Below are 21,448 nucleotides of genomic sequence, written 5' to 3'. Positions count from 1 at the left end.
ACAAAAAATATCTGGTTAAAATAAAAACGTGTACTGTTGAATCATACTGATTCAACAAATAATTAAAATAAATATGAGACTCTTGATCAATTACGGTAAGTCCACTGCCTGTGTGAGAAAAACAAACAAACAGACACGCCTATTAATATTGCGCACTAAACTCACGCGCTTCACGCAGATGTATATATTCTTGACAACAGCGCGGAAATAGTCACTCACCCCCAAGACTGCTTTACATTTTAGCTTTGAGTTCAAGAACACCGACAAGATTTAAAGCCAAGCGGTCGAAACAGGAATATATATATAAATACATTTCAGACTAAAGGAAATAATGATCTGGACCGTGCTTTTAATTTTGCCATTACCTTTAATTCTCATTTTAATCTTCAGAGGTAGAACGAGGTAAGTTACATTCCCAATGCTTCATTTTAAATTATTCACAGAGGATGAATCAAACTATGTGTATGTTGATACGCTCATTATATATTTGTTGTATACATTCCTCATAACTTTCATGATAATAATTTATTATGTATGTGACATTTCACAGTTCACATTAGGAGCAGGCTACATGTTCATGGTCGATACGGTCAAAGGAATGGATTTATTAAAACTTAAATTTCAAGTTGAACGTTCATTGAAACAAGTGTGATAGAAACATGCATTCAATGCAAACACCCCCAATACAAACTAGCGGTATCATTTAGTGACGTTCTGTAGTGTTTTCCTTTGGGCTGTAATTATATTGGCACTTCTATTAAAGTAATAATAATAATAATAATAATAATAATAATAATAATAATAATAATAATAATAATAATAATAATAATATGCAACAAGCACACGTTTAATGATTACACCTGTCTCACGTTTACCTTACTCTTAAATTATATTAAACGAAGTGGCATTTTGAACACATCTAAATACATAACAATACTAATTAAAGGTTTGGTGGATATAGATTTGTTAACTGTTGCATTATTTGGTTATTTTAATGTGCAGTGCGAGGTTATTGTATTTCTTTATTTTACCTAATGAATGGATTGAACAATATGTAACTACGTTCTCAAATGTGTACAGTAGTTTTAAGATACAGTAGACACTGCTGAAAGACGAGGGAGCGGTAGCCTCAAGTCTCCACCTTTTCTCTTCATGGCGGCAAGTCTCCATGTCAGTAACCCATAGCAACGTGGAAGCTACTCATTACTAAAGAAAATCCTGTTTTTCACGGGAGGCTGACGTGTTGGGTGTGTTAAATAACAGCTTGAAAAATGTACGTCACTGTTACCTCCGAATCCAATTGTAAAGTAATTAGTTTGAGGTGTGTTGTAAACCACCACTGTTGAAGTTTAATACACAGGCACAAGCAAATAAACTAGGTCTGCCTGCCTGCCTGCCTGCCTGCCTGTCTGCCTGTCTGTCTATCTGTCTGTCTGTCTGCCTGTCTGTCTATCTGTCTGTCTGTCTGCCTGCCTGTCTCTCTGCCTGCCTACCTGCCTGTCTGTCTGTCAGCACTTCTGCGACACTCACGTCTTTTGCGTGTTACCGCCCTTGTATTAAGAATAAAATCAATTCCAATAGATGTGTGTGTGTGTGTGTGTGTGTGTGTGTGTGTGTGTGTGTAATAAATTAATGCACTTACCCCTCACAAGCGATTTCTAACTCCGTCGCCAGTTTTCTGATACAAAGCCCATCTCTTCAATGTTACAATTTATTTGATTATATAGTACTGTACCAACAAAACCAACTACAGTACATCTAAATGGAAGCCTACTTATTTTAAAACACAATCCTTTCAGATATGTTTTTTTGACATTGTATCTTTTTTGTGTTCCCAGAAAAACAGACAAGGGTTGGAACAGACCTAAATGATATGCGTCACACGCGTTTAACCGTCCCTGAAGACAGAATTTGATAGGGTCGGATATGTGCATGCTGAAAAACTGACAAAAATTGAAAAATGTGACATTTTTAATTATTATTATCATTTTATTATTTATTTCTTACGACTTACAGTTGTTACAATACAAAATATCACATTACAAAATTACAGATTACAGATAAGAGCAGTTATAAAGTACAGTAAAATCAATAGAAAATAAAATCACATTCAAATAAGATCAAAATAAAGAATACAGTAAATAATTACATGTAAGAGTTCCACTAAGAGCCGTTAAACCTTTAGTAAAAATATTTGCTTTGTTATACGAGTAAAGTCCAGTAAGAGCATGTAGAAAGTACGATAAATGGATAAAAACGATTTCAAATATTACAAGAAATGTGAATACGGATACCTATAAGAGTAAAATCAATTACAAGATACAGGAAGTAGTTATAGTTATGAGCAGTAGTAGAATACAGCAGGGTATAGAGCAGTTCAGTGCAAGTACAAGCTGATGCAAGTACTGGTACAATTGGGTGCCATATAGTCCAGTATAGTGGAGAGTTGTGAGGTTTACAGATGCTGTCTGAACAGGTGTGTCTTGAGGAGGCACCAGATGGTGGTCAGGGACTTAGCAGTCCTGATATCCGTGGGTAGGTCTTTCCACCACTGAGGGGCAAGGGTGGAGAAGGAGTGAGATCTGGAAGCGGGGGAGCGGAGGAGGGGGGGGTGGTACAGCTGATCTGCTGGTGGTGGAGGAGCGAAGGGGGCAAGAGGGGGTGTAGGTAGAGATAATAGTCTGGAGATAGGAGGGAGCAGAAAGGTCGAGACAGCAATAGGCGAGTACAAGAGTTTTGAATTGGATGCGAGCAGCGATAGAGAGCCAAGTGGAGAGAGCTGAGCTGCGGTGTAGCGTGGGAGAAACGTGGAAGGGAAAAGACGTGGTACTGCTCCTACTCGGAAATGAACCAAACAAATTCTATAATAACAGAATATCTTTGCATGGACTGTCTCTACCGATGCTGTCTGCTAACTATGTGCCGAGCAGGCAGTACCATGGGGATGTGACGCTAGCACCCACATGACTCTAGTGGCCTGGCGGGGCACTGCAGAAAAAATAAATAAAACAAAGGCTTCAGATGAAGCTTACAATTCGGGACACACAATCCATTTGTGGGGATTCGATACCAAAGTTAGAAATGAGGTATTGCACCGGCTAAATCGGTACAGCAGGAGGGTATGGTTTTGTATTTTCTTTGATTACATGATATTAAATGAAAGATCTAAATTACGTCATTGTTTGTTATGTCTCAGTCCTAAAATTCTGTGATGAAAAGCTTTTGACTATGTATGTATGTATGTATGTATGTATGTATGTATGTATGTATGTATGTACTTATGTTTTGTATTTATTGCAGATTAGTGAAGGAGCCACCTTTAGATAAAGGCTGTATACCATGGCTTGGGCATGCCTTAGAGTTTGGAAAAGATGCTGCTAAATTTTTAAGTCGGATGAAGAGCAAACATGGAGACATCTTCACGGTAAAGCACAGCACAAGCACTCGGGATTGCCTTTTAAAAGACCTTAACAGTTTAATAAATACAGCTGGGATGCAAAAGGGCAGAATTGGGTTCTATAAATGAACAAGATTAAAACCAAACGCAACTAAAGAGCTCAGCCTCAGGAGTTAGTTCAAGAATGGTTTTTGAAAAGCTGTTTTTTTATATATATTCCTGAAACTGTTCTGGACTATTGATGGTTTCATTAACAACAATAATGTAACAGTTTAATCAATATTGAACAGCTCATGAGTTGAAGCTTTGTGAATAGAGCCCAGTATTCCAAAGTGTTTACTCCAGGAGAACATTTCATGTTTATAACCACAAAGAATTGAATTATATAACTAAATTATGTGATGCTACTTTTGTTAAATATGCCCTTTGGGCTCTAAACTAATAGCTCCCCTATACCAAATCAAGCCAGAGTGAATTAGTAACAGCAAATATGAGTTTGTTGATTCATCACTGTTCGGGATGAAAATAAGACTCCTATTGCAAAGCAGTTCCACCCACTCCAGGTTTTACTATGAGCTTGATTAGTCACAGTGTATAAGTAACAAGCTCAGGTGTAACTCATAGTAAAACCAGGAATGGATCAAACTGCTGTGCAATGGGAGTCTTATTTCCATCCCTGCTGCTTAGCTCAGTGATTCCACCCCAAGGTCTCTTTAGTACATTGTTCGTTTCTCGACGTTGAAAAACGAGCGTGGAATTTTCTCCTTTCAAAAGGCAGAAGTTCATTGAAGACTCCCTTGGAAAGTAAACTATACAAGCCTTATTAACATATATGCTTTACTGTATAAACACAAAGGCTGAGGTCATACTTCTCTATTGGACAGCCATCATTTTGACTGAACATTTGACACTTGGCAAAGTTAAATAATGGTGGGAGTAAGCAACTAGCCTGTTAAAGCTGCTACCTTTCTATAATTTCTATGCAATATTTGTTTAATTGTTATACAATATGTTACTGGAAGGGCAAATGGATTTATACTTTATACTGTATGTGAGATTTATACTTTAGGCTATGTAATGAGAACATATCACTTGGGTTAGAAATATCTCCAATAAACTAATAACCAGTCAGTTATTGGACTTGCCAACGTGGTTTGTTACTAAATGTATTTTGAATTAGTGATTTATTTTTTTGCATTATTTAGGTGCGTGTGGCTGGACGATATGTTACTGTCCTCCTTGATCCCAAATCCTACGATGCGGTTGTTAGGGAGTCCAGTTCCAAATTCAACTTCAGTAAATACGCTTGTCTGCTAATGGAGAGAATATTCAATCTGACGCTACCCGACTATGAGCCCAACACAGAGAAGGCTATGATGAAGCTGTAAGTACCACAGGGTCTTCAATGGACTCATGGCACTACAATGGAAATGATTAAGTATGTGTCAAGGTGCTTTCTCCAGAGATCAGGAGCTGCTGTTGTTTTAGTTGCTGCCAAAATATGTAACGTAGGCTGGATCGGTGCCTTTATAGAAGTAATCTTTCATCTGTTTACTTTTGTCTTGCTGGCAATAAACAGCTTTGCACTAGATGGCGCTGGTGCTAACTAACACTGTACAAAGACTGCATTTATGTATGTTTAAGACATGCAACTAGACCTGAAGAGCAGTTCCTGAACTCATACAAACACAGACACAAAACCAAAGAAAATGTAAGCTCTTTTATTTCTTTATATATCAAAGATTGAGTGCCCATCGCTGGTACACCTCCCATTCCTCCGCTCTGTAGAGTACAATGACAGTGCTCCTGAGGTCTGAAGGACAGTTTCAGAGCGTTTTTTATTCTCTTCTGTCTGGCAGACACTTCCAGGGTAAGCCCCTGCACAGTCTGAGCACAATGATGCAGTCAAACCTCGACACTGTGCTACTGCCAGAGAGCAACGACCTGAGGAGGACGTGGAGGCAAGACGGGCTCTTTAACTTCTGCTACAGCGCTCTGTTCAGGTAGGGAATTCCACAGACATCCACAGCAATTACAATGTGCTTCAACTGCTGCTTTCAGAGATCTGCTTATTGAACCTTTAAAGGAGCACTCACCAAGGCTATCAAATCAATTTCCTGACATCTTAGCAGCTTTAGAAATACTACCATACCCCCTCAGGGCTTTACAATGCTTACCTGTGCTTTACCATCTTTTCACTATGCTTAATACACTTTGCCATGCTTTTACTATGGGAAACTTTCATAGTGGTTAAGGTGGCTTTGGGACCACAAGGTCCTCTTCCATGCATTTCAAGTGGTTTTGCTGTGATATCCAAATGGCAGGCATCAATACACACTGTGTCATGATGTCTCATTTTGTAATTAACAGTGCAGTTGCAGTGAATATTAAGTTAATAACATATCAAACGTGGAGAATCCTATCAGGGTTTGGTTTAAGTGCAAGGTGCAAGGTTGACAGCGGTTTGCTCCAAATCGTTCTCAGCACATTCACAGATAGTTTCCCTCTCTCCCCCTAGAGCTGGATACCTCACTCTGTACGGCAATGAATCAGAGCAGGGTGGCGACCAGGCAGAGAAATCCAGAGACAGGAGCCAGTCTGCAGACATCTACCGAGAGTTCAGGAAGTTCGACAAGCTCCTCATGAAAATTGCACGAACCACCTTGACATCTGGTAAAGAAAACCACAGTGGATCTCAGTGAGAAAAGGCCTGCTATAGACTAGCGAGTAGCAAATGGCAAAGCCACAGGTTAGCTGCGCAGGCTTTGATTCACAACTGGAAGAAAGTCTGATCTGTCACTGGGAACCCATCTGTATTCTGTTTATACAATAGGTCACTTTGTAAGTTAGTTTAACAGTAATGTTTTAAGGGGCAGATCTGTGTAGAAATGCTTGCAGAAGGCAGCTAAAATAAAATGTCAGATGAGCCATCAAGATTGTACATTTAATCTAGAAGCAGTGATACATCTGAATAAAGATATGCCAAATGGGTGTCATTACTAATGATAAAGATTTTCTTTACTAAACATATTTTGGATCTTTTTTTTATTATTTTGAACCAATGATAAAAACAATATGTATTGGAATTTAGAGTTATGCAATTGAACGTGAATTAAGTATTTAACTACAGAATGTCAATACCTATGGTTACCACCAACAATTATACGGACACTTGATAGAAGTAACCAAGTTTTATATATTATAGGGAGCAAAATGCCATGACTGGCTCAGCTGACATGTATCCCATATTCACCAGTATGCCTGTATTTGTTTTCCTAACAGCGGAGAAGAAGGAAGCCCAGGGTGTAAAGGAGATCCTCTGGGAGCTGCTGTCCACAATGAAACTCGTCAGCAAGCTGAACAGGAGCTCCTGGCTGGAGAGTTACCGGCGCCACCTGGTGGAGAAAGGACTCGATGAGGAAATGCAGAGCCGAGCCATGCTGTTGCAGCTTTGGGCAACACAGGTATCTGTTTCTCTCAGCCATTCTGATCAAGTCTACATGTCACATGCTAGCCAGAGCAGGAGCGGACACCGCTGCACCTCCAGCACATGGAGTCTATTCATTTCATCTGAATACGGTCGGAGCTTAATACCACCCACATTCAAACCAATAAAAAAAACTACTGCGTGGAGTTTTCTATCATACAAAAGAATTAATAAAAGAAAGTAAGCTTGCTTGCACTGTTACATTTCCTAGTTATCATTATAGAGTCCTTTCTGAATGATTTTAGTAGTGCTGTAATTCAGATCTGACTGTTTATAACAGGGGTCTCCAATCCTGGTCCTGGAGGGCCAGTGTCCCTCCTAGTTTTTGTTCCAACTGTACCCTAAATTACTTAATTGGACCCATTAAGTGCTTATTAGAAGATTAATTGGTCCACTTAATTAATTTAGGGTACAGGAACCAGGAGCGACACCGGCCCTTCAGGAATAGAAATACATTCACTTACAGCAAATCAAGCTCTGGACTTTAGGTAGCAATTCCCTCTCATGGCCACCAGATGGAGCCCTGCAACACAATGAGGACGGCCTTGTGTCCCTGGCCAAGGTGTCTCGTTTCCCCAGGGGTGTGAATCTTTACCAGATGGCTTGAATTGGAGATGACAGCCTGTCTCCTACCATTTCCATTCCACAGTTTATCACATTTTACTTCCTGTGACTTAGAAAAGAAAAAACTGTCCCTGTCTAAACCAGCCTTCAGTGCAGACTCCAGGGGCTGGGTCACCAGACTGGAATCCTGTGTAAGCGGAGCGCAGTACCTCAGCACTAACACTAAATCCTAGACACGACCCAGACGTGATGCCTGTAGCGCTGCTCTCTCTGTAAAATAGACTCACTGGACTGACTTTAAACAGAAGTGTACTCCCTGAGGTTGCTTCAGTTCATTCTTCACTGAGTATAATACAGCAGTGTGCACATGTATTAGAACACCCCATTGCTTCTGTATATAATACAGCAGTGTGCACATGTATTAGAACACCCCATTGCTTCTGTATATAATACAGCAGTGTGCACATGTATTAGAACACCCCATTGCTTCTGTATATAATACAGCAGTGTGCACATGTATTAGAACACCCCATTGCTTCTGTATATAATACAGCAGTGTGCACATGTATTAGAACACCCCATTGCTTCTGTATATAATACAGCAGTGTGCACATGTATTAGAACACCCCATTGCTTCTGTATATAATACAGCAGTGTGCACATGTATTAGAACACCCCATTGCTTCTGTATATAATACAGCAGTGTGCACATGTATTAGAACACCCCATTGCTTATGTAGTTTTCATTTGTTGTGCATATGAAATCAAACCACTGGAACTGAAAATCTAGAAAAATGGTCAAAATAGGCAAATTGGTGATAGTCTAATTTCATTGATGCAATTTAAAATAATAAGAGAAAAGGAACATAGCCACAAATGGTAAAATGAAACAAGGCTTTTTAGAAGTGGTTTAAGATGCCTAATTAAAGCACAAACACTTTCTACACATGAGTGCTGTTTCTATAGCACTGATTACTGAGTGAAAATTGAAATGTTCACCCCCAGAGGTTTTCAAGCAGGTAGGTATATAAAGGATATAAATGACACATCTTGAGGTGTTGTAATACATTTGCTCACTCCTGTATGTCAATCACCTTTTCAAATGTTGTATATATATCTAGAGAAGCGCTTGTCCAATTGTAAAGGGAGAGAGAAGGGCTTAATTAAGTATGATAAAACTTGGTAAGGACATTCTTTTGCACGCAATATTGGTAATATCAGAATGTCTTTATGTGACACTTGGATTTGTCTGTATACAGTGGGTATAGGTTGTGATTACCTACTTTTTCATGTTACTGGTAGCTCTCATTTTTTGTGTGTATTTAAAGCAGCTGACTTTAATTTCTCATAGATTTTCTCCACTTTGAAAATTCTCTGAAAGTACAACAGTATTTGGTAGATAATACTCCTCAATGTTGATGCTACTAAGGACAGCAGACAGAGTTAATTACTACAACAAAAAATGACAATAACGATAACAGCCAGAGCTGTTCATAACCATAATGGCCCTGCAAGCGTTGTGACTGGGTGTGGATTATAATGGAATCCCACAGGCTAGAAGAAGCATATGTCTCTGCTTTAGTCAACACACAAAGACCTGAAAAGCAGACACGAATTACTCCTGTATATTTAAATATTTATACCACCTTTTTAAAGTAATATAATTCACAACAGCACATGAAACTCCAGCCTGGCTGGAAACTGCTTTCCAGCCAGGCTTCAGTGCACTGAAAACGGGGCTTTAATGGGCTATTGCTTGAGAAACAGACTGGCCTGTTTTAATCTCACCAGTGTTCATTCGAATCAGACCTTAAAGTGATCAGAGACGCAGAGGGTTGCTGAAGTGCTGGGTTTGGGTAGCGTGGCAGTGACAGCGTCACTTCAGCTTGTACATTACTGCCTAGTGCCATCAACATGTAATCACATCACATTTCTATCACTTTTAGCAGCATCCAAGCGCAAGCTTATCAGGACGAGAATCCCAATTAAAGCACTAAGAACCTGCAGTGGGCTGCAGTATATCTTGCTCTGAATGCAGTGCTATTGGCTTTGCTTGTCTGGGTAGTAGGCTCACTAGGTTTCATTGCCTTGTTTGCAGTGCAGTAAAACCTCTATTATGTTAAGTAATTGGGACCATAGGGTGCTCAGATTATTGAATTAATGTGATTATATGACTTTCCCAAACTCCATCAAAAATATATAATATATCCCCTTTATCTTTAAATAAATACCACCCAATATTGCACTGTTCTGTAAATACCGGAGATTGAGGGTCTTTCTATGACAGCAGGGCAGAAAACCTTTCTAGTTTTCCACTGTAAATTTGCATGGTCATTTTTTAGTTTTCCCATGTTTTCTCCTAGCTATACAATGCATTTACCATAGTTTACCGTTGTTTCCATGTGTTTTTTGTTTGTTATGCTTTACCATACCTCTCTGGGCTTCACCATGCTTCCTCTGTGGTTTATTACACTTTACTGTGCTTTTACTATGGGACACTTTTGTAAGGGGAGTGCTGTACATAACAAGCCAGGTTACAAGAAGATATTCAGAGGTGTTTGTATAATCGATGCTTTGGTACATTCTTGAGGAATGAGGAACTGTTTTCAGCTCATCCCATGCTCATAACTTTGAACTGAGAATTCAAAGACGTCTACATGTATAAGACAGAAGGTTTGTCAGCTTTATAAAGTACACAGCAACAGAAAAAAATCTCAAGGTTGTGCTGTTTTCCTCCCCCCATTGAGCATACAAAAACTGTTGTATTGCGTAGTATACAGTACATTCTGCAATGATCAGCCCATATGGGTGTAGCTAACAAAATCCTTCCAGAAATCGTACACTGCCATCCAATAGAAAGGTCTCAAATATGCAGTTTTAAAAGAAAATATGACATCTTAACATGTATTTTGAATTTAAATTGATACATCTGTACTACGCTTAGTAAACTGAAATGTGCTTGCTTTGTCCTCAGGAAATACACTTGTACTTCCTTGGTCATTTCAGTTCAGCAGTTTCTATGGGGTCTAGAATGTCTACTGGCTGCAAAGCATGCCAGTCACTAGGGGCAGCAGGTGATTGGTTAATAATAGGAAAGACGGCCCTGAATAGGTGGGGACAATTTCAGTTTAAAGGTGAAATGACAGAAAGTGCGAGCTTAGTACCAGATATCACACCTTTTTAAAATGCATATCTGAAAAATGATTATATTCAAAACTGCTAGAAAATGGATATGCATGGCCTGGAAAATGACATGTGGGATTATTTTGTAACCATGACAGTAAGATTGTGCTAAATGGATTGTGTTAAAGGTAGCTGAAGCTAGCTGATTGTTTTTCAGTTGTTCATTTCCCTTCCTCCTGTTTCAGGGGAATGCTGGCCCTGCTGCGTTCTGGTTGCTTATGTTCCTGTTGAAGAACCCTGAAGCCATGTCAGCCTTGAAGAATGAGTTTAATAAAATCCTGCAGCGGTCAAAAGAGCAGGGACAGCATCTGCATCCTCCACTGCACAGCGTTACCCAAGAAATGCTGGCTAACACTCCAGTTTTCGGTAAACTTATGTGTTATTATTATTGTTAATATTATTATAAACCTCACGGTCCAGCCAATCGGGTTCCGAGTAGAGCGGTCGTTAACCCACATTAGATGACCGCAAAAGCCTGGGATTTTGGAACGACCCTTTTAAATCTGAAAAGCCGTCCACACCCCGCTATAATCCCCAGCATCGCTGCATTATTAGAAACTGTTGAGATCGGCACATCAGGCAAATGAACATTTGAGTAATACTGGCTTGCTGAAGTTATCAAAACCACTTTTTTTCTGATTCACTGAGACTCTTCTGCTTTCCCATGGCTGTTGCTGAATAGTTGCACTTTATTCTCATACCGCTTATTTAGGGCGAGTGGCTCATATGACATGTCATGAATACATTTGCAAAACTAGGGGATTTGATTATAATGTTTAGGTTCTAAATGTAAAATGTTACAAAACCGATATGAAACCTTTATGAATAATCATACCCTTGCAAACACGGTTCAAAGCAAAACCAATTCATATCTCAGCCCTCATGTAAAAGATATGAATTTTTGACACAGATTCTCAATAGATCAGACTGTTGGCGCTGTGTTAAAATGCTTCTGCTATAATAGGAACAGACACAGCTTCCCTCTAATTAAACTGACATGTTTCAATGTGTTCATCTTGTATCACTGACACTGCTCTAAGAAGAAACCATAACTGTCAAGATTGCTTCAGTGTGACAGAGTGGAAGAATGCTCCTCTTCCATTTCTTTCCATTCTTTAGCTGGAGTGTTTGGAATATATAAATCATATGATTTGAATGACCCTGAGGTTGCTGTGAAACTGCAAGCTTATAATGTCCTTCTCTCGTCTCGCTCCTAGATATTCATTTACTGACCAGAAATACCGCCCTTAATTTGTTAAACAAGGAGAACTGCTTTAAATACTTCAGGACAGCTACATTTTCATGATCTGTTTAATGTCCTGTTGGGTGGAGCCCCTGTGGCTCCCCCAGTAAAAAGCACAGGCGTTTGGAGTGGTTTTGAATCCCACTCATGCCTAGTTTGTGATCTTGACTGGACGGCCCACAGGGAGAGAAAGCTGTCTGGTGCTAGTTTCCCTGCTCACACTTCAGCATCCACGTCCAGCCCAGGCAAACACTTCTGAGGCAGGGCCCCTGGGAGCAGTAGCTCAGTAATACCCATTGATTAGGTTTGGCAGAAGGTGAAAAGAGGTGATTGGCTTCACACACTGATCTTCAGCCCCTCTGATCGCTACGTGGGTGCAGCAGTGAGGCTTTGTCTAGGGGAATGTTTGCTGCATTCTTCCACAGCCTTCTGTGCCTTCATCAGAAAGCATGTTTTGTTGGCTTACCAGTTTGTTTACATTACCTAAGACTGTTATTGCTGCAGGCGCACAAGCTTCCTCCCCTCCCTTGAAGCTTTCCATGTTGTCAGTCGGTGAACATTTAATGGATCTCTCCCTAGTGACTGATGAGTTAATAAAACTGACATCAGTATAAGACACACAGCAGGGAGATTCTGTTTTAGGTCAGAGAAGAACATGTGTTGCTGTTTTTTAATAGTACAGTGCACTGATTGGAGTCTCGCCCCACAGACAGCATGTTGTGCGAGACCCTGCGGTTGACGGCAGCCCCTTTTATAACCAGAGAAGTCCTTCAGGACATGCCGCTGCGCCTTGCTGATGGCAGGCAATATAACATAAGGAAGGGGGACCGCATCTGCCTCTTCCCCTATCTGAGCCCCCAGATGGACCCCGAAATCCACCAAGAGCCCCAGGTAACTAGATAGTACTGGTTTTATAATTGCCAGATTATAAGCATTTCAATCTGTTTCTTAGTGAGTTGGGATGATATCTGACAGTTGGCACAATGACTAGCATTTACTAATACTGTTATGAACAATCTAGTGAAGTATTCCAAAAGTAATCCAACCTTGAGTCTAATAAATTTATTTACATAGTTACCCAGGATTGGGTATGAACTTAGATTCAACGAATTGCATTTTAATTATGTGGCTGCTGCCTAGTAGTAACTTTTACAATGTACTAACAGAATCTAAAATAACAGTGTGCAATCCTTAATGCTAACACTGCATAGCACACCAAAATCTGTTAGATTTATCACAGTTATGTTTTTTCTTTTTAAAAAGCCACTTTTAAAGGAGCACAAAGGCCAATGCAGAGTTCGCTGTGGGTTCCCAGTAAAGATCAGCAACATGGCCTCAGCTGGAAGTCATGTTTGCATGACTTCACTATGAGACCTCTATAAGTGAATAAAATCTCAATCTCATAGCTATAAAACAATTCCAGTGCTCCCCTTCATAAGGCAGCCCGTTATACTGCAGAACAGGTTAGAAGGCAGTACGGTCATGGCTCCCATTTGCCCCATAATGCCATTACACTAACACTAGTCGTCTCGTTATAGTTATCTCTTAACTATGGCCCCTGACTACAGCGTTATAAAGGGGGAGCACTGTATCATATCATATCCATTCATAAGCAAGAAAGCTATTATAGATGTATTATAGCAGTGTGAATTTACTGTCCAAACCAACAAAGCCTCTAGGAGCACTTATAGGTAATTCAGGCCATATTCACCCCTAAGCCAGTTAATGAAACATATTGACAATCCTTCTGGGGGCAGCCATCAGGGAGAATTTCAATTATCTGCAAGTTGTTTGTTTTCAGTAGATGACGCTCCAGTCGGTCCTTAGTTAATTATTATTTACACTTGGCTAAGTGGGTGTATTAACAATCATTAGTTCATCACTTTAAATAGGTATGTCACCAGCTCAAGGGACACTAGATACGTGCTCATCTCCGCAATCTTCATTAGCAGATAAACAGACAACCAGAAAACAGCATCTGAGAGATCTGGAATGGATAAAGTTACTGCTGGCTCAAAATGAGGTTGCTTTACAGGATAACAAAAAGGTTTTAAACAAGTGTTAACAAGCCATGTGCTTGGCTCACATGAGCACTAGCCGTGTTATCACTGGCCCCCTTTTCTTCAGATTTGGTTCTTTGCTTGTATTTTGAAATGTAGGTATTTCAAAGAGAACACTATAGAGGAAAGGTTACTGCTGCTTCCACGTACTTAGAGTAATCCCTTGATGTGTTGAAGTTCAAACTGACTCCAGTGGTGTATTAGATTCAGACTATTGGACCTACAGCAGTCAGGATGCAGCTGTTTATCTATAATGTCGTAGTTCAAATATCTTTCCATCTACTGAATTAACATAAGAAAAGAAAAACAAGCAAAGAAACAAAAGACTTAAAAGAGGAGCCAGTAAAACTGTTGCTAATACTGAGGTGAGAATCGATTTTAAAGCATTCCTTTCAAAAACATTTTTTTTAACTATTAGCATTGCAGCTTCCTAGTGGTTTTGCTGTGGTTCAGATTATCCAAGCACTTCTATTCCTTTCAAACCTTTTTTTTTCTTCTTATGGGCAACTTTGAACCAAAGTGTAAAGCACAGGTGGGGCGGGGGGCCCTATTGCCTGTAACACAGGAAGGAAGTGCAAATACCAGTTTGTTTCAAACGTTCAAGAAACATTCAGTGTTTAGCCCAGAACATTCTGACAGCCATTATCAGACTATAGCATTACCAACAAAGAAAATCTGAAGTGTGCTCTAGATACGGTAGCATGCTGTGTGGTTCTGATATAGTACTGGAATGGATTGCCAGTGTGGTGATTTACTCAGTACCAACACAAAATAGGAAATTGTTCCTACTGTGGCACCATTCTACCAATGGCACCCTCATACCATTATGGCTAAACTCAGTAAAGAACCATTGCATGGTAGTACCACTGCTGCATTGCCACTGAAGATATTTTGCAAGGGATTTTACCAGTTTTCTGTCCGAAATGCCCAAAATTGACCCCATTTGTGTCTTTTCCCAGAAATTTAAATACGATAGATTTCTCAACCCCGATGGAACGGAGAAGAAAGACTTCTATAAAGATGGGTCAAAGCTGAAGTACTACAACATGCCGTGGGGAGCAGGCAGTCACATGTGCGTGGGAAGGTTCTTCGCAATCAATAGCATCAAACAGTAAGTTTTCAGAGAGGAAAAGAAAGCTTTTAATACAGGGAGCACTGCTGACAACAAGCCACTGCCAAATGTGTTAAAGAATGCATGAGCCGGCCTGAGTTTCCAACCAGCACAGTAAGAGGAGAGTGGAAGAGCTGTCCTTGTTAAACCACTCAACCGACTCTCTGACCAGCCTCCCTCGTACAGCACCATTAGAAATACATGAGAATGAATCTGCAGACCAGCCTCCCTCATACAGCACCATTAGAAATACATGAGAATGAATCTGCAGACCGGCCTCCCTCATACAGCACCATTAGAAATACATGAGAATGAATCTGCAGACCGGCCTCCCTCATACAGCACCATTAGAAATACATGAGAATGAATCTGCAGACCAGCCTCCCTCATACAGCACCATTAGAAATACATGAGAATGAATCTGCAGACCGGCCTCCCTCATACAGCACCATTAGAAATACATGAGAATGAATCTGCAGACCGGCCTCCCTCGTACAGCACCATTAGAAATACATGAGAATGAATCTGCAGACCAGCCTCCCTCATACAGCACCATTAGAAATACATGAGAATGAATCTGCAGACTGGCCTCCCTCATACAGCACCATTAAAAATACATGAGAATGAATCTGCAGACCAGCCTCCCTCATACAGCACCATTAGAAATACATGAGAATGAATCTGCAGACCAGCCTCCCTCATACAGCACCATTAGAAATACATGAGAATGAATCTGCAGACTGGCCTCCCTCATACAGCACCATTAGAAATACATGAGAATGAATCTACAGACCGGCCTCCCTCATACAGCACCATTAGAAATACATGAGAATGAATCTGCAGACCAGCCTCCCTCATACAGCACCATTAGAAATACATGAGAATGAATCTGCAGACCAGCCTCCCTCATACAGCACCATTAGAAATACATGAGAATGAATCTGCAGACCGGCCTCCCTCATACAGCACCATTAGAAATACATGAGAATGAATCTGCAGACTGGCCTCCCTCATACAGCACCATTAAAAATACATGAGAATGAATCTGCAGACCAGCCTCCCTCATACAGCACCATTAGAAATACATGAGAATGAATCTGCAGACCAGCCTCCCTCATACAGCACCATTAGAAATACATGAGAATGAATCTGCAGACCGGCCTCCCTCATACAGCACCATTAGAAATACATGAGAATGAATCTGCAGACCGGCCTCCCTCATACAGCACCATTAGAAATACATGAGAATGAATCTACAGACCAGCCTCCCTCATACAGCACCATTAGAAATACATGAGAATGAATCTGCAGACCGGCCTCCCTCATACAGCACCATTAGAAATACATGAGAATGAATCTGCAGACCAGCCTCCCTCATACAGCACCATTAGAAATACATGAGAATGAATCTGCAGACCGGCCTCCCTCATACAGCACCATTAGAAATACATGAGAATGAATCTGCAGACCGGCCTCCCTCATACAGCACCATTAGAAATACATGAGAATGAATCTGCAGACCAGCCTCCCTCATACAGCACCATTAGAAATACATGAGAATGAATCTGCAGACCGGCCTCCCTCATACAGCACCATTAGAAATACATGAGAATGAATCTGCAGACCGGCCTCCCTCGTACAGCACCATTAGAAATACATGAGAATGAATCTGCAGACCAGCCTCCCTCATACAGCACCATTAGAAATACATGAGAATGAATCTGCAGACCAGCCTCCCTCATACAGCACCATTAGAAATACATGAGAATGAATCTGCAGACCGGCCTCCCTCATACAGCACCATTAGAAATACATGATAGTGAAAACACAGCTTGACAAATGGCAATCACTAACACAGCAGACGCTTCCAAATTAAGACTGCTGTTAAAAGTGCAGGTATGCTGTGAACTGTTATGTTAAACGAACAGACTTCAGCATTTTCTTTTTCAGCATTAGCACACTGTTTTCTCGCAAGTCCCTTTTGCTGCTGATGTTTTTTCAGACATGACGCTTTAGATTCACTTCCTGTGTCACAAGTAATTGAATAATCCATAACTTCAAGAATTATGCAGTGAAACCGTACGAAACTAGTAGACAAGCAAGATATGTTTGTCTCATCGCATCGTTCTACCTTAATCACTGAACCCCGCTGGAGTCTCACACCTGCGTTAGTTTCCTGCGTGGAATCAGGAGGGGTCTTAGTGCCTGTAGCACAGAAACACAAGCACTGCCACTGGTGAAGCACGAACAGATTATACAGATGGAGCTCTCCACAGAAATCAGGTGCTGACAACCAGGTGAGGCTCATTGGTGTTGATTGGGCTGATGTACCTTCCAAGTGAAACAAGTAAAGAAACAGCTGCTTGGGTTTGTGGTGATTGCTGATTTTCTTAGACTCTGTGGAGAACAAACCCACAAACCCACAAACCCAAGAAGCTGCGTCTTCACTTGTTTCACTTTTAATGGTACATCAGCCCAATCAACACCAATGAGCTTCACTGGCAGAGAGCTTGATCCGAGTAACTGAGTAAGCAGCTCTAACTGCCACTAACTTAGTCCAAAAACAACGGGGTTTATAAACCTTTGTTTAAATCCTTTGGTGAAAGCTGTTTCATGTTTCTCCTAGGTTCCTGTTCATGGTCCTCACCTCCTTCGAGTTGGAGTTGTGTGATCCAGAAGCTGCAATCCCTGACATTGATGTGAGCCGCTATGGATTCGGAATGCTTCAGCCAAAGGGAGACGTTGAGATTCAGTACAGACTGAGAGACTTCGGAGACAGTACTGCCTAGAGACAGTCCAGAGAGCGTCCTGCATGTTTTCTATATGTTGGTGCTGTGCATGGGACCCTAGTCATACCTGATTTAGTTTCTAACAGGTCCTCCATCACAATGTATTAAAGCATAGTGATTATTAATAACTTGTGTAAGACATTATAAAGTAAGTCATGGACCTGTAATCGTATTTTAAAAATAGTCTTTCTTTTACACTTGTGGGTCTGCTCTCAGGACTTGGACGCTAACATTGAGTATCATTGCCAGGCTAGAGTCTTAATAAAGATATATGTGCACCCACAAGCCAGTAGAAAATCTATTGTACCATGTCGGGCGTCCTGTTTTGTGTAGATGTATTTTAACAATGTAACTTGCTTGATCAAAACAGGACACACTGCATTTTAAGCATACAATTGAAGGTAACACATATTTTTTAGAACAGCCTTTGGAAAGCAGACCCTAAGACTTCTTGAATGTGGTATTTGTAAAGTATTTTCAGATTTTATATTTTAATAATTTATTTTTTTATACCCTAATGTTTGTCATACCTGTTTTGTACATATCTGTTACCCTTTTAGTACTGTTGATTTGTAAAGCACACTAAATACATGAATGTAAAAATGATTAAACCTGCACTCCAGGAGATGTGGTCTCTAACTCATAGAATCCAATTAGATTTAGTCGCTTCTCTTTTTTTAAATGTTCCCTCTGTGTTTCTATCTATTTATAACATGTTATTTTTCAATCCAATCTCTGCAAACTCTTTTATGTCTGATATGAATGGGGGGAAATGTTGAGAGCACTGTGGCTAAGGTTTTTTTTTTTATTTTGTTTTCTGGATGTTAAGATGAGGGAACGCACAGCCACTTTGTTCGCTGGAACTTGGTTTCAGGAGACTGCATGGCACACCTGGAAAGTGTTTGATACAGCAAAGTTGCCTCAAACTAGGTCTCCCAGTCTCGTGGCTTTGTGCTCCCTCAGCTTGAGAGAAAGCACTCGTGGCAACATATAGATTCCAAGGGGAAATCAGAAATCTGTAGTAGCTGAGATGATAGCATGTATTGCAGTTTGAGAAACAGCACTGCAGACTGATTGCTTACACATATGTACATAACTATTACATTGTAAGAAAGATGATTTCTAATGGGTTTTATACATTTATAAGGACTATAGGGCTATATTTTCAAAGCGTTTACTGCAGTCTTTAGTTAACTTCTATTTTTTGAATGTACGACAGTAATGTACAAAACTGAGAAACAATTGAAGAATGCTTGAGACCATCAACTACATTCCTTATTTGTTTGCTAGTAGTTTTGTAAAGTCAGTTGGTATTTGTTCTCCTTTCAAAAATAGGCACCACTGATGTGAAATGACTCAGGAAGTGAAACAGCAGCAGATTTTGTGGAAGGGAAGGCAAGCAAACTGAGAACTTTTACTTGGTGTAGTACCAGGTGTTTTAAAATGCATTTGTATTTGCTTGCGATTGTAAGTCGCCCTGGATAAGGGCGTCTGCTAAGAAATAAATAATAATAATAATAATAATAATAATAATAATAATAAACAGATGTTTGTTATAACATGTGTTTCTTTCAAAACTGCACACTTGAGACCTGTATGGGAAATGGTAGAAATGATGAAATGATTTGGTTAGCTAGAATCACTTTAAAAGAGGCTTGATACACTTGGGACTGCAGACGCTGGCCTTAATATTTATCAATTTTCTGCAGAAGCTCAGCTAGAATGGAAGTCAATGGGATTGTCATGACAGTACCCTGCACATTTCATTGTATCATAACCTGGCTTTAGAAACTGCACAGCAGATCCGTGGAAGCATCTGTTATGCTTACTGTTGCTTTCCAAAAGCATTTACTGCCATACAGTATTCTCAGGATGGGGGTGACAGTGACAGCTGCTAAACCGGCAGTGCTTTCCAGTGTGCTTTGTGTGCTTTGTGTGCCTGGGCTCTGACCTGCTTTTTAATCACAGGGTACAAACTGGATGCAGAGCTCCGACGCTAATTCAGAGAGTTCAAACATTTTCGTGATGTCACCCTTTCACCTCTTAATTGATTCATTCTACGAATCTTCTATCTAAAAGTGGGTTTATAGAGAAGGGGAGTGCGGGGCAGCTATATTGTTGATTAACTAAGCCACAGTTTGTGCTACAAAGCCACAGAAAACTTGATTTGTCAACGAAATCAGTCAGAACAATTCAACAGAAAAGCGAATACCACTTTATTACACAACAATCATTTCAACAATTAGTTCATTAAAGTATTACATATTTCAAAAGTAACACTTAAAAAAGGGCTTGCGATTTCAGTTTAGCATTATATATTGTTTGCTAAAATTATTATTATTATTTAGCCGATGCCTTTATCTAAGGTGACTTACAGAGACTAGGGTGTGTGAACTATGCATCAGCTGCAGAGTCACTTACAATTACGTCTCACCTGAAAGACGGAGCACAAGGAGGTTAAGTGACTTGCTCAGGGTCACACAACGAGTCAGTGGCTGAGGTGGGATTTGAACCGGGGACCTCCTAGTTACAAGCCATTTTCTTTAACCACTGGACCACACAGCCTCCTTAAAAGTAACACAATTATATATTAACATAATGTCAATTTGGTTATCATAATTACAAATTCACTTCCACATAAACACCCCCCCCCCCCCCCCAATCCACATATCTTCTGGACAGTTTTGGAAAATGAGCTGTTGTTTATTTGCAGTGGAGCAAATGTTGCACTGGAGCAAAAAGCTTTGATAGTTGTGCTGCAAGCATTATTCTGTGTGCGTTCTTGTATGCAGAGCAGAGTAGCTATGCAATGGACTTGTAGCTGCCCTTCAGTTCTAGCTGCAAGACGTAGACGTGTTCTGTAGACGAGGTCAGGCAGAGTGCCTTTATATTAGTAAGTGCCAGCGCCATCTAGTGCATAGCAGGGTATAGCCAGCAAAGCAAAACATCATCCTAAGTGGCAGATCATTAGAAAAGCAAAGGAACAGTAAAAAAACAAAAAACAAAGTATTATACAAAGGAAATGTGTGTGCTCTTTATAAATAACTGTCATTTCAGGTTTATTCCAAGACAGTGTTCAACTAACATGCTAATTTTACACTGACATAATTGCTTGGTGTCTATTTGCTATATTATTCCAGTGTTTACACTCTTGTGACACTCAAAGGATGGTTTAGTATTAGAGAAAAACTAATTTCAAAATGTTTTGGGGGAAAACAGTATCGCACTCATGATAGTTACTATTTTATCAGATGCATGTCTTGTTGTCTGTCCACTTTGTAAAATAGCAAAGGTGACAAAGCAAGCTTCCTGCCTCTTTGAAACATGCCCGCTGCTTTGTCAATAGCATGCCTGGTAAGTATGCAGCAATGGAAACAACTCAGAATTTAAAACAAAATGTGTTTAAAATATGTAAAGCTATTGATAAGAGCGCATGGGACGCTGTGTTTTTAGGTGCCCTTGCCGCGGAACATGTCCCTGTTGATTTTATGTAGTGGAAAACGCCTGCCTTGTCGTGTATTAATGATTCATTCCTGTAGTTCTGTCTTCACCTTGCGGATCTGAGTGGCGACTGATATAGCCATGTTAGCAGACTGTCTTCAGAACAGAAAGTC

The 21,448-nt window shown here is 40.2% G+C and overlaps 1 protein-coding gene across 1 annotated transcript; it reads left to right on the top strand.

Moving 5' to 3' along the window:
- The first annotated feature begins 201 nt into the window (after positions 1-201).
- LOC117428392 (prostacyclin synthase-like) lies at positions 202-19,329 on the top strand. The gene is made up of 10 exons (XM_059003811.1): positions 202-402; positions 3,301-3,424; positions 4,603-4,781; positions 5,257-5,400; positions 5,916-6,070; positions 6,680-6,861; positions 10,817-10,997; positions 12,584-12,765; positions 14,894-15,045; positions 17,672-19,329. Exons 1-10 carry the CDS (start codon positions 332-334, stop codon positions 17,832-17,834), a joined length of 1,533 nt encoding a protein of 510 aa, XP_058859794.1. The 5' UTR covers positions 202-331; the 3' UTR covers positions 17,835-19,329.
- Positions 19,330-21,448: the final 2,119 nt, after the last annotated feature.

Source organism: Acipenser ruthenus, chromosome 29 (assembly GCF_902713425.1).
Source record: "Acipenser ruthenus chromosome 29, fAciRut3.2 maternal haplotype, whole genome shotgun sequence".
Taxonomy (NCBI): Eukaryota; Metazoa; Chordata; class Actinopteri; order Acipenseriformes; family Acipenseridae; genus Acipenser; species Acipenser ruthenus.
This window is presented reverse-complemented; position numbering and strand designations above follow the sequence as displayed.